The sequence below is a fragment of the Dama dama genome, chromosome 30 (genome assembly GCF_033118175.1).
Source record: "Dama dama isolate Ldn47 chromosome 30, ASM3311817v1, whole genome shotgun sequence".
NCBI classification, from domain to species: domain Eukaryota; kingdom Metazoa; phylum Chordata; class Mammalia; order Artiodactyla; family Cervidae; genus Dama; species Dama dama.
In genome coordinates, this window is record NC_083710.1 from 7,215,028 (window position 1) to 7,229,073 (window position 14,046).

Sequence of the window (14,046 nt, forward strand, 5' to 3'; positions counted from 1 at the left end):
TCTCCTTTGTTTCCCTGAAAATAGGATCATCAGTTCCAGCTTTCTAGAGTCCATAGACATGCATTAGTGTGTGATATTTGTCATTCTCCTTCTGACTTACTTCACTCTATATAATAGGCTGTAGGTTGAGCCACCTTATTAGAACTGACTCAATTGCATTTCTTTTTATAGCTGAGAAATATTCCATTGTGCCTATGTATCACAACTTCTTTATACATTCATCTGTCAATGGACATGGAAGTTGCTTCCATGTCCTGGCTATTGTGAATAGTTCTTTGGTGAACATTGGGGTACGTGTGTCTTTTTCCATTATGGTTTCCTGAGGGTGTATGCTCAGTAGTGGCATTGCTGGGTCATATGTTAAGCAGTTTTCTGAAAAAAGTTTTTTAAAACTATTTAGTAAGGGCAGAAGATATGTAGACTAATAACACACACGTCTAGATAAATATTATGTGTACATATTGGGGTTTTATGGTTCTTTTCATTACAATATGATACCTCTATAGTATACTAAGCCATTTCAGTTTTTTAAAAAATCACATCAAAATTGGTACCATTCCTATATTAGGCTAATACTAAGCATTAAAAATCATCCTCAAAACCAACATAATAATATAGAACTGTTGTTTAAATGTAGTTCTAAAACTGGGGAAGAGTAAAAAAATGTGTTACTGAAAGATTCCTCCACAGTAATTATATTGAATATTTAAAATTTCTCTTTTTATGAATCATTTTTTATTTTATATGTAGAAGTACATCTCAGATTCTTTTCTTACAATACTGTAAAGCAGTTATCCTTCAATTAAAAATAAATAAATTTAAAAAATATTCTATTCTCACCTTCTTTACTATGGCTCTTTTTTTCCCCTCCTCTTAGCAATCTTCCTGAGCTCTTTCCGGGTGCCATATGAGGAAATCAAAATGATGATATTGGAAGTGGATGAAGCACGGTTGGCAGAGTCTATGATTCAGGTAAACAAACAGAGAGCTTAAATTCCTATATTTCATTGCAGGCTTCTCATTAAGCAGAAATCTGTAAGTGAAGCAAAATTATTAAACCAAATCATTCAACTGGAAAATCTTCGCTGCATAATTACTTTTAGCATAACTTCTGTGTTGCCAGGAGATAGAGCTTTGCATGTTCTCTCTCTTTTTTTTTTTATTTTATATTTTCATTTGTTTTTATTAGTTGGAGGCTAATTACTTTACAATATTGTAGTGGTTTTTGCCATACATTGACATGAATCAGCCATGGATTTACATGTGTTCCCCATCCCAATCCCCCCTCCCGCCTCCCTCCCCATCCCATCCTTCTGGGTCTTCCCAGTGCACCAGCCCTGAGCACTTGTCTCATGCATCCAACCTGGGCTGGTGATCTGTTTCACCCTTGATAATATACATGTTTTGATGCTGTTCTCTCAAAACATCCCATCCCTGCCTTCTCCCACAGAGTCCCAAAGTCTGTTCTGTACATCTGTGTCTCTTTTTCTGTTTTGTATATAGGGTTATTGTTACCATCTTTCTAAATTCCATATATATGCGTTAATATGCTGTATTGGTCTTTATCTTTCTGGCTTACTTCACTCTGTATAACGGGCTCCAGTTTCATCCATCTCATTAGAACTGATTCAAATGAATTGTTTTTAATGGCTGAGTAATATTCCATGGTGTGTATATACCACAGCTTCCTTATAAGGACATCCAGGTTGCTTCCATGTTCTGGCTATTTGCAAACTTAATATAATGCTATCAAATGATTACATTTCAGTTATTTTAAATGACTGTTTCTGAAAGGCAGATTGTTTCCTTTTACATGTATGTTTATTTTTTTTTTTTTTGCAGTTAAGTCTAATAATATGCTAATTTAAATTTATTTTTATGATCCTTATAGAATATGATTTTCTTGGGCTTGTATGTCTTTTAAAGTTGTATTTTTGTTTGGTCAAGAAGATTGAGGGAGTTTTCTCTTTATTTAGAGTTACCATTACTAACAACCCTTACTTGAGTCATTTGTGTTTCTGTGAATACTAGACATTTTTTGCATAGTATTCTGAGTCATTCAGAAGGCTGGAAGATTTTTAAAATAGTTTTTACTCATAGGATTATTTTACAAATGTTTGTACCCTGTTGGCAGAATTGCTTCCTGAATTCTATGTGAGCTACCATTAATACTGGTCTTGACAGAATTTAACGTTGGAGAAGCAAACCGCAAATTTGAGAGAATGTTATCTTTAGTTTGTTACCTTTATTCTTACAACAACATACTTAGAAACATATTCTTTAGTGATAAAAAGAAACCAAATGTTATTTGTTAGTGTTAACAACTAATTAAAAATATTCTAAATGTTTTAACCCATCAATAAATGGTATCCTTGGAAGTTCTTGGTTTTTTCTGTCCTGTCTTCTAAATGTGGTGTTAATATATAATCCCATCAGTGACTTGTGCTAAGTCTCAGACTCTTAAACTGCCTAACGTAGCAGCCTTTCTTCAAGCCTGTTTTTCCTCCAGCAGTTTCTCTTAGTTTTTGTATTTATTCCTTTTGATCGTGAATGTGCTTTGTTCCTGGGAGTAGATTTCCAAGTTCTTTCACTAAAATGCTTCTACTTAATGCATATGTAGTTTTTATAGTGCATTTGTAAATATTATAAATATATAAATATTTGTATTTACACAGTAGCTTTTAACTTGTTTATATGAATATTTTGCATGATCATGTCTTTTGTTGTTTGAGTGGAAAAAAGTTTGGGTTTTAAAATTCATGTCCGAAGAACATTCAGTTCCACATAATTTATTAACATATTACTTCTCTATTACTACTTTAACAATTTACCACAAATTTAGTGGCTTACTATAAAACAAATATATTGCGTTTTTGTAAAACAAGTCTGGTGCGGTCTTACGGTGCTCGAGTCCAGGTGTGGCCGACTTGCACTCCTCCCTGGAGGCTTCAGGCTTGCTTTGCTTCCTAGCCGCTCGTGGCTGCCCGCATTCCTGAGCTGGTGGGCACACTCCTTCATCTTCTCAGCCAGTGGCTTTGCAGCTCTGTTCCTCTGCTCAGAGAGGCGTGTAGGGGTGTCCTCTGTTCCCATCTTCCTCTTACTGTTGTGCTCTGCCTCTTCCACGTTTAAGGCCTTTGTGGTTCCATTGGGCACATCCGGGTAATCCAGGATAATGTCTCTAGTTTAGGGTCAGCTGATAGCAACTTAATTCCATTTTAAACCCTGGTTCCCTTTGTTGTGTAAGTTAATATTTAATAAGTTCTGGGTATTAAATGTGGATCTCTTAGTGGGGTTGGGTCATCATTCTGCTTACCACACTTACTAATTATAAAACCAATCTTATGAATTGAAAATCTAAAAATTTACTTTGGACATATGCAAAATCTTTATATATTCATTAAAAAATAAGAATTTCATGCTGTTTGAAGTCTTATTTTTAATTTTAAAAATACTTTCCAATTGAAAAGTGAAGAACTTGCCTATTTTGAACAGAGCATAGAGAAAGCAGTACTTTGTAATAATCATTAATTAATTTAGCACATATTTTATAGTGCCTACCATATGAAGGCATGGTGTTAGGCTCACTCAGGTATAGGCTTGATCAGACACAGACTTTAGCTTTGTGGAGTTTATAGTGTGGCAAGGGAGATGGCATTTATATATATATATACACACATATATATAATTATAACTGTATATGTATGATTGTAATACAAGGTAAACCTGGCTGTATAGAGAGTGTTAGACCGAGATGGTATGTGAGGTGTGCGGCTGTGTGTGAGCATGTGTGTCAGTCGCTCAGTCACTTCAGACTCTGAGACCCCATGGACGGCAGCCCGCCAGGCTCCTCTGTTCATGGGATTCTCCAGGCAGCAATACTGGAGTGGGTTGCCGTTCTCTTCTCCAGGGGATTTTCCCGACCCAGGGACTGGACTCAGGTCTCCTGCAATGCAGGCAGATTCTTTACTCTCTGAGCCACCAGGGGAGCCTGAGTGTGTGTGTAAAGGTCCTTAAAGGTTGAATTAGTTCAGTCCAGTTCAGTCGCTCAGGCGTGTCCGACTCTGCGACCCCATAAATCGCAGCACGCCAGGCCTCCCTGTCCATCACCAACTCCCGGAGTTTACTCAGACTCATGTCCATGGAGGCAGTGATGCCATCCAACCATTTCATCCTTCGTCCTCCCCTTCTCCTGCCTTCAGCCTTTCCCAGCAACAGGGTCTTTTCAAATGCATCAGCTCTTCACATCAGGTGGCCAAACTATTGGAGTCTCAGCTTCAGCATCAGTCCTTCCAGTGTGAATATGGCATGTATATAGGCAGAGGGATCCTGAGAGAAAAGCTGTGTGGGGCAACTTTGAAGACTTTATTTTGAAAGGAATTTGGGATGGGAAATATGAAAAGGGGAACACAAAGGAAAGTTGGGCCTGTAATTTTACAAATCTAATAGTTTTATTACTTTAGAAAACAAAAATAATGAAGTGAAAAAGTAATGAATTTGTGATGAAAGATTAAAATGTAAGTATATGTTAACTAAAAATATTTAAGGTGATTTTATGGTTATCTAAAAGATGCTGAAGAAATTGAGTGTAATAAATAGGTCAGCTGTCAACTAGAATGATTAAAAGAAACCAAGTCTTTTGTTAATAACTGAGTCTTCTGGTCTTAGGCAGTTTTACTGAGAGAAATTTCTGTTTATAAGGGAAAATCATATTCTTTTATTGTTTTTATTCAGTTTGGTAGTATTAATGTTGAATATTTTTTTAGATGATCTTAAATTTGCCACTTTTTTGTTTGTTTTTGGCCAGTCAATCAAGTTTTTGTCCAAAGGTACACAGTGAGTGAAAAACTTGTTCTTTGATCTAACTCTTTGATATATAACATTTCTAACATTATTTTTTAACTAATATAACACCATTGGGGATTTTTTTTCCTTAAACATATTTAGCATGATATAGGTTTAGTTATAATTTGAATTTGACTTTGGTCTTGTACAGAGTTTACTTCTGCTGTAATTTGCAGTTGTGAGCACCAACCACTCTTTTTTTCTTAATTTTAATGTCAATATACTAATTTGCTATAATACTATTATTGTCAATCATATTTTGATACAGAGCATCTATATAGACTTTGTCAAAGGGTTGATTTAATCATTTAAGTTCTAATAAGGAGGCATAATTATATGTATTCCCTTTCTAAGCTGAAGATGATTGAGGCAAAGGGCCGTTACAGCCATGGAACTTAAGTTCTCTCTGTATTCTTTTATCTGCAACATTCATCATCCTGTGTCTTCAATGCCTTTTCAAGTTTTCTTTCACATCAGAAAAGTTACCTTGTCTTGTTTTAGAGATATCTTCATTTTTATTATTAAAACTGTAATCATATTGGTTAAATCTTGCAAGTGCTGTCATTAAAATTCCCTTGATTTCTTTTCTATTCTTTCTCTTGCCTGTTAGAAGCAATATGATCTCTTTTATACCCCTGAGTGAAGTGCTAAAATATGTTTGGCTTTGCCTGAAAATTTCTGACATTTAATTCCCTATAGCTGAAATGTAATTGATCACATTTATCCAGGTGAGAAAGCTGTTTCTTTGGTATAGGTTGAATTTTCCTTTCTCAATTATATAGCTAATCAAATAAACATTGAGTAGTGCTTGATTTGAATGTGTAATAACCCTGGATAGAAAAGAGGAAAATTAGTTGCTTTCAAGATACAGAGACTAAAGCTTAAGGCTTAGTATTTGGGAAGTTAACTAGAAATAAAACTGAAGATTAACTTGGTCAATGATTTCCTTCTCACAGTTTATTAATAAATTTTCCTAGAATTTAAGAAGCACATTAATGAAGATATTTTCCTTTGGTTTTAATTTTAGAACTTAATAAAACATCTTCCCGATCAAGAACAGTTGAATTCACTGTCTCAGTACCAGAGTGAATATAGCAACTTATGTGAACCCGAGCAGTTTGCTGTTGTGGTGAGTAAGTACCCTGTCAGCTCGCTTTGGAGGGGACCTCTGTACTGTGAGCAGAGAAAAGAGAATGTAAGGCTTTTCACCTCGTTGCTGTTCACAGATGTTTAATGTCCACCTTGCGTTTCTTCTTAACCTGAGGATATTTATGGGAAGTTATGTTGGTTTTAAAATATGTTGAAATTCTAGCCATAAATGAAGTCCAAGGAGTTTTTTCAAAAGCATAAATGTGACTTTTTTATCTTTTCTATTTAATATGAAAATGTAAAATGAAACCTGCACTCCTATGACTGGAGTGTATTTGTGCTTTATTCTAGAGCTGTATATTCCAGCATATTGCAAGAGTAGCTTCACTTTCTCATTCTAATCATTCACTTCATTTCATCTCATGTTTTAGACTCCAAAATTAGAAATATAGTTTCTCTTTGGAAATGAGGATGAAAAAATTAATGTGTTTTAGAAAATCTTCAAGACTCCTTGATAATCATCTTTTTCCAGCCTCCTATTTTATAGAAGTTGGGATCTAAAGAGATGAAAAAAGACTTTCCAGTGTTACATGTTAGCTCTATTGCAACTTGAATTTAAGGTTTTTATCAAGTTTTCTTTTCTCCTGCTCTTACCTTCTACCATTAAATTATCATGTTGACGTTGGGTACTTCAGCCATCATGATGATGTTTGAAGTACTATTTCATTTTTTTTTTATTATATAAGATTTTTTCCCCTGAGTCTTCAGCTATATTATTACCAACCTCCAGGGACGTGATAGTGTTATATTTATGTAATTCGGAAGGCTCAGGTTGGATGACTGAAGGACTGTGTTTGCAGACTATTATTTGGCGTGTTACTGACACTTAAACTTCTTCCTGTCTCTTCATAAATCCAGTCTACTCAGCCCTCCCTGCAGTGACTCCCCTGCCCCCAAAGTTCACAGAGTCAGATTAGAAAGAAAAAAAAGACAGGTTTTTCCTGTTCATAGCCCTACAATTTTTATTATAAAACTTTTAAACATTATTTTTAGAAAAATGCTATTTTTTTTTTACTAGAGTCTCTCCAGACAGCTCTTTTATCCTCTTGTCTCTCTCTCTCTCTCTCTTTTTTTCTTTATTTTCTTGTTTATTTTCTGTCACCTGATCAGTCTCTTGTTCCCTGTGTGACACAATATCTTCCATATGAGACAAGGGAGAATTTGCGTTACATTTTTAACCACAAGTTGCTTAGATTTTTGATGTTTGCTCATCCTTTTTGACTCTTGAATGAAAATCATAGGATGTAAAATTACAATTTTGAAATATTCCTATCCATGTTAAATATGAAACGCAAACTTATATGAAAATATTACTTACCAAGAAACTCTTTATGTTGCATATCATCACAGAGATTTAAAACTACTCTCATGTTTTTCCTGGTGATTGTCACAGAAGAATGAACTCTAACTTGCAGATGTTTTAGGTTTATTTAAATAGTCAGGTTATGCCTGCCTTTGAGAAACCAGGGTTCACATCAAAGAGGCATGACTTACAAGTATTGTACTCAGAGGGGTCAGAAAGTTAAAATAAGTATATTCCCAGGTACCAGGGCTTTAGACATGATAATTTTGATTTTAAGACAGAAATAGTTTCAGGACATGTCAATGCAAACTTGACCTTGACTCTACACATTCCATGCTGATCATACCTGACTACAAATGGGATATAGAGCGCTAGAGTGATACTGTTGAAAACCATCCGCTATTATCTGTTGATTATGAACATTTCTAAAAATATTGTTTCACGTTCTGGTTTGTGTTACACTAACATCTTAAAATATATTTGTTTTGATGAAGAAAGGAGAAAGACAATTGAAGAAAAATGTGAAGTTTTTATATACTCTTTTCTGGGGGTAGGGGGTAGCAAATAGTAATATTCTTCACTTCATCTTTTTTTCCATTCCAGTTTTTCACCATTTTCAATCTGGCTGTCACTATTTCTCAAACCCCCATGCATCGCCCAAAGACAGGAAAACGTGCCTAAAGTTTTAAACAGCTGAGAGTTACCCCCAAAATGATGAACCACGTGTGATGCCTGACGTTTTCTGTTCTTTCTAATTTAAAAACTCAGTGAGTTCACTCATTCATTAAAGAGTGATGTGTTTTCAGTTTATCAACATTGTATAAATGATACCATAATTTGTTGGTTTTAAGAAATTGATTATAATTACCATGTATATTTTTTAAAGATTCTTATAATGCTGTTTCATTTTTAAAGTTATAAGCTTAGTATACTTGTGTATATATTGAAGATGGGCTGCTAACTAGAGGTAAACTAAACTGCAGATTCCTACAAGACTTTGCTCTTGTAGAAAAACCTTTACTTATTGACTAAACCTATATTTAAAGTGCTAATCATTTCTAGCTGAAAAATCTTCACAGTCACAAACAAGAAAGAGTCAGAGGTGGTCGTTCCACCCCAAATAGGATCGAAACTTGCCTTTTTACTTGTTTTCACCATAGATAGACTGGTGTTAACTGTTTCATCTTCAGGTTCTGCACTGATACTGTCATTTCTAGCATTGTTTTCATTTTCATAGAAATCAGTTAAAACCCTGCAGTTATTTTCATTGCCAGTTTACATTTTTCTTTTATCCAATTATGTAAATTCATTAATTTGATTCATGTGAATTACAGATGTTTTCTATTTAAATAAACATTCAAATCTGATACAGTGGATAAAGTCACTAAAGTTGTTTGCATTATATAATCCGCTTTAATTCCACACAAGAATTACGTAAAATGACAAACAAACAAAATCCAGCTTACCTGGACATCAGTGTTTGTCTCCATTATTTCTGTTTCATAGAAAGGCGGTTTGTGAAAGGAACACATCCAAATTGCTGGTAATCAATGTCAATTAAAGGCCAAGTAGAATAGAGACTTCCTTGGCTGTCCAGTGATTAAGACTCCAACCTTCCAATGCAGGGGCCCTGAGTTTGATCCCTTGTCAGGTAACTGAGATCCTACATGTTGCGTGGTGTGTCCCAAAATACCAGATACAATATATAAAACACAACATGTAAATTAGAAGTATGTTCTAATTTTGTCGTTGATTACTTACATACAAGTATCCCAGGTTCTATGGTCTATAGAGTATGGTATTCAGATATACTATTCAGAAATGTGTGAATATCCATTAAATTGTATGTCCCTTATGTTTTCTTTAAACAACTAAACCGTTTGCTATGTCTATATTCTCTCCACGTTTCCTGTAATACGGAGTTTCCATATCCACTTTTATTTATTTCTCCCTTGAAATTGAAGCAAAGTTCTTTAATCCTGATCTTATCTCTGTTCTTTAAAAAATAGTCTTAATGCAGGCGAGCTGTATCTTGGTACTTTTATGGTACTAAACATTTAATTGCTCATCTTAATTATGTTAATCACTGGTAATTCAGAATCTTAAGGTGCATCCCTGAACTGATTCTTGCAGCCCTGCTAACTTGAGCCTTGGCCAGTTTGAGCCCGACAGTTCTCAGGAGTTCCAGGGCGCCCCTGTTGACGCCTTGTAGTCTAGTAGTGGTGTTGACATGGTGATAGCTGGTACCTTTAGAACTGATAACCCAGTGCTCTGAATTCAGGACCTAGGAGTTTATTGATATTATTGACTTGTTTTGTGGCTGATAGCTATGTTTTCCAGGAAATTTTGACATAAGGGAAAAATAACATATCAAATAGTCTGAACAAGCTGTCATTTAATTCTGAGAGACTAAGTGTGCTAGTCAAGTGATATTTTGTTATTTTAGAGATGTGTTCTGAGAGGTGGTCCATCTTTATATCATTCTGTGTAATGTGAAATGAATGAGACAATTTACAGCTGGTTTTATTTGTTGGTTTAGGTTTTGGGCTCCCCTGATAGCTCAGTTGGTAAGGAATCCACCTGCAATGTGGGAGACCTGGGTTCAATCCCTGGTTTGGAAAGATCCTCTGGAGAAGGGAAAGGCTACCTACTCCAGTATTCTGGCCTAGAGAATTCCATGGACTGTGTATAGTCCATGGGTTGCAAAGAGTCAGTCACGACTGAGCTAGTTTCACTTTTTAGGTTTTGGGCAGAAGACATTGAATACTAATCAGTGTGCTTAAATTTGAAACATTCTTTTCCCTAGACAGTCCAGGATAAAACTTTTTATTGAGAAATTGTTTCATATTTGGAGTGCCCTAGTCTCATGCTTTATTCAGCTTAATTTTCTATCAATAATATTATAAAAGGAAAGTGTGCTTCTTAGAAACTCTCACTCATTGGATCAGTTAGCTGTCTTTTTTCTTGGATTCCTTACTTTTCCTCTCTTCAGCCTTAGTATCTCCTTGTTTATTTCCCTCAAATACTGCCTACTCATCAAAGGCTGGTTTCTGTTGAAAGAACCTGATTTTAGTTGTATGACTGTATTTTTTTATATTTGCAGTCATCTTTTGATCAATAAGCCATTAGGTAAAATCACTGTGCTCACAGTGGTACAGTTAACTGTGTGAGAAGTAAGATATGTAAATACTCAATGGGATCACAAGATTTAACTGAAGCTTAGATAGAGGCCTAAAAGTTGCATTTGAAGCTTGGTATACTAGAACTTCTTTGATTAAAAATTCTAAGCTTTTGAGTATTTGTCTCCACATTATTTAGTTTTGTTAAGCTTCCAATTCTTCAAAGGAATTGTAGTGTTTATAAGAAATTGAACAAACGTTTTGTTTGTGTACTGTATTTTGATCTGCCACCATTTGGTGTCACTGTAGGGCAGGGCTTTTAAACTTTGTGCAGTAGAGACTTTTTTATTTTTAACCAAAACCTGTTGTAAGAAGCTCATGCAAATTTCCTTCCATTAAAAATGCCTCATTTTAAAATACTTGTAAATATTCTTGTTATAAAACATTTAAATAATGTATAAAAATATTGAATACAATGTAAAAGTTTCCTTATATCTCACTACCCACTGCATTCCATATAAATGATCTTTTTAAATGTTTTGCTGGCTTTCCAATCCTATTTCTTTGTATTTACAAATGTATGCATATTCATTTGCACATTGTTCTAAAACTTTTCACCATGAAATATGTTTTGGAGATTTTGTTTTTATGATGTGATGTTTTGGAATTCCTATATGATATTTCATGCTGTGCTCAGTCATGTCTGACTCTGTGCAGCCTCGTGGGCTATAGCCTGCCAGCCTCTTCTTTCCATGAAATTTTCCAGGCAAGAATACTGGAGCAGGTTGCCATTTCCTACTTGAGGGGACCTTCCTGACCTAAGGATTGAACCCTTGTCTCCTAAGTCTCCTGCATTGGTCAGGGGATTCTTTACCACTGTGCCACTTACTGATATTTTGACTTTTTCTGTAACTATTTCCTTAATGAAGGATGGTTAGTTTTTGTTTTCCCCCAGGTTTAAAAAAAATAATTCTTCATACCTTGTTTGCATATGTGTTTGGAGGGAGCGTTTTATAGAGGTTATGTGCATGAACTTTGGGTTTAAATCCTACATCAGCCTCACAGGCTTTGTGATCTTGGGGAGTTGTTCATTTTCCTGTACCTCACTTGCCTTGTTTGTGAAACTTCCATTAGTTTCCTGTTGCTGCTGTAACAAAGTCCCACAGACGTAGTGGCTTGAAACGAAATACATTTAGTGTCTTAGAATCCTGGAGGTCAGGAGTCTGGGACGGTCATTAATGCTGTGTTCCTCTGAGAGCTCTGGGAAGGATCCCCTCCTGGCCCTCCCGCTCTTGGCGGCTGCGCACGCCCCTTGCTTATGGTCTGCCATCGCGCACGGCTCCTTTTGTCGGCACGCCTCCTTCCCTGGCTCTTTCCTCCTCTCTCATAAGGACCTTGTGTTCATATTCACTAATCTAGGGTAATCAGGAATCTTAATTTAATCACATCCACAACGTCCCTTCTGCCATGTGAGTTAACATATTCAAAAGTTTTGGGGATCAGTATGTGGCCCTATTTGGGGGAATCATGATTCTGCCAACCACAGGGCCAGTAGTAGTGTCTACATCCACTGCGTTCTTCTGACTATTAAATAGATGCAGTGATATGTGTAAATCCTCTTGTAATCCTAAACTCTTTTAAGGGTTAGCTTTTGTGATTAATATTATTATTTCTTTGTAAAAGTCACAGAATTTGAATTCCTAGGTGAAAACTTCTGTTAATCTTGGTCATTCCTGCCAAGTTACCCTTCTAGAAATTATGTCAATTTATATTTTTATGAACAATATACATGAGGATTTTTTTCTTGTGCCATCACTAGTACTTAATATAACCTTTTTTATTCCACTTGTGATTTTTTTTTTTCACTTTATATTAACAGGCTACCAAATGAGATTGACGCAGTTTATTATATATTTATTGGTTATTTATACTTCTTCCTGGATTTACTTTATTATATTATCTTTCTTTCATTATAGTTTGTAGAAGCTCCTTATATAACCTGTGTGTTATTCCTTTGTAAATATTTACAGATTTTCTTATTGCCTCTCACTTGGCCTTCCATGTTTATGATGTCTTCTGTATCCTACATTTTTGAAGTTTGATTATGAAAATGAATTGAAGATCCATGTTCCTCACTTAAGGAATGTTCTGTGATTTAGGACGAGCTCAGTCCTTTGCACATAATAGGGACATGTAAATAGCAGTTGATTAAGTCTTTCCTTGCATGGTGTGGAACATCCTGTAAAGTTGTAGAATGAGTGAAATGCCACTGACTGTCCCTCACTGATTCCCTAAGCTACTTCGCTTGCTTCCTATAACTTTTACATGGGTGTCTAAAATTCTTAAAATAGAATGCCTTAAAAACTAACAAAAAAAACTTCATTGAAGTATAATTGGCACACAGTAAAATGCATATATTTAAAACTTGTAGAATTTGATTCGTTTGATATAAGTACACTTGTGAAACCATCACCATAATCAAGATAATGAACATGCTCATCAACCCCGAGTGCTTCCTCAGACTTCCTCTGTGAGCCTCTCCTTCCTGCCCGCTCAGGCACCAGCCTTAGGTCTTTGAGGAACAGTCCAGCCGCTCCTCCTGCCTCCTGTCTCGCCTGCCCTGTGCTTCATCTCCTAGACCACTTGCCCAGTTCTCAGGGCCCACGCCCAGGCCCGTCCACAGCCTGGGGCCCCTCCTCTCTGCTTTGGGAAACCCTCTCTGGAATTCTTTCTCTAGCACTTCTGTTATTCCTTGCATAATTCAGGATCCTTCCTCTTTGTTATCATAATGCCGGGTACTTATCTCTAGATGGTTCTTATTTCCCTGAAGTATAAGTATGTCACAGATTTCATTTATGCTTGGGATTTTTGACAGGCTTACGTATACCATGCTCATCTTTATATTCCTGATCCATGGTCCACCTTCCGGTACGTGGTGGCTACACCATACAGGCTAAGTGAATATGTGAAAAACGAAAGAGATGAACAGAAAGGAGGGAAAACATATATAGCAAGAATAGTAAAATAAAAATGAAGTAAGAATTGTTTTTGATATTTTACTTTTTAATTTGTTTTCTGACTATAAAAAATTTGTAATACTTTGAAATTATCGACAATTATTAGAAAAAAAGTTCACAGAAAAATTGGGGGTAAGTTACAGAGATTTTCTATATGCACATGCACAGCCTCCCCCTTTATCAATATCTTCCACTAGAGTGATACATTTTTCACAATTCATGAACTACACAAACATCATAATTGCTCAATGTCCATCGATTACCTTAGCGTTCATTCTTGGTGTTGTACGTTTAGTGGATTTGGACAAATATATAATGACATATAGCCATCATTATGGTACGATACAGACAATTGTTTTTAAAAATCACATTCTGAAATGAAAATGTTGTGTACTTTTGAGAGAGTGATTTTAATTTTTGTTAAAATAAGTCTCTGGCCAATTATTTCTTTGGTAAGAATGGGTTAATTTAAAAGTAGACCAAGTAACCAACAATTTTGAGCATAAAAGTCTGAATTTATACTTGTATTCAAAATGGAATATAACCACCCTATATGATTCTGCCACCTACTTTGTAGACTTGTCACTTTGTAGACTAAGTCACTTTGTAGACTTAC

The 14,046-nt window shown here is 35.5% G+C and overlaps 1 protein-coding gene across 3 annotated transcripts in view; it reads left to right on the forward strand.

Moving 5' to 3' along the window:
- DIAPH3 (diaphanous related formin 3) overlaps positions 1–14,046 on the forward strand; it is a 535,934-nt gene that overhangs the window by 255,752 nt on the left and 266,136 nt on the right. For all 3 annotated transcript variants that reach the window (XM_061133813.1, XM_061133815.1, XM_061133814.1), the window contains 2 exons: positions 878–972; positions 5,870–5,971. In XM_061133813.1, the coding sequence (XP_060989796.1) occupies positions 878–972; positions 5,870–5,971 (197 nt within the window). The remainder of the gene's footprint in view (positions 1–877; positions 973–5,869; positions 5,972–14,046) is intronic.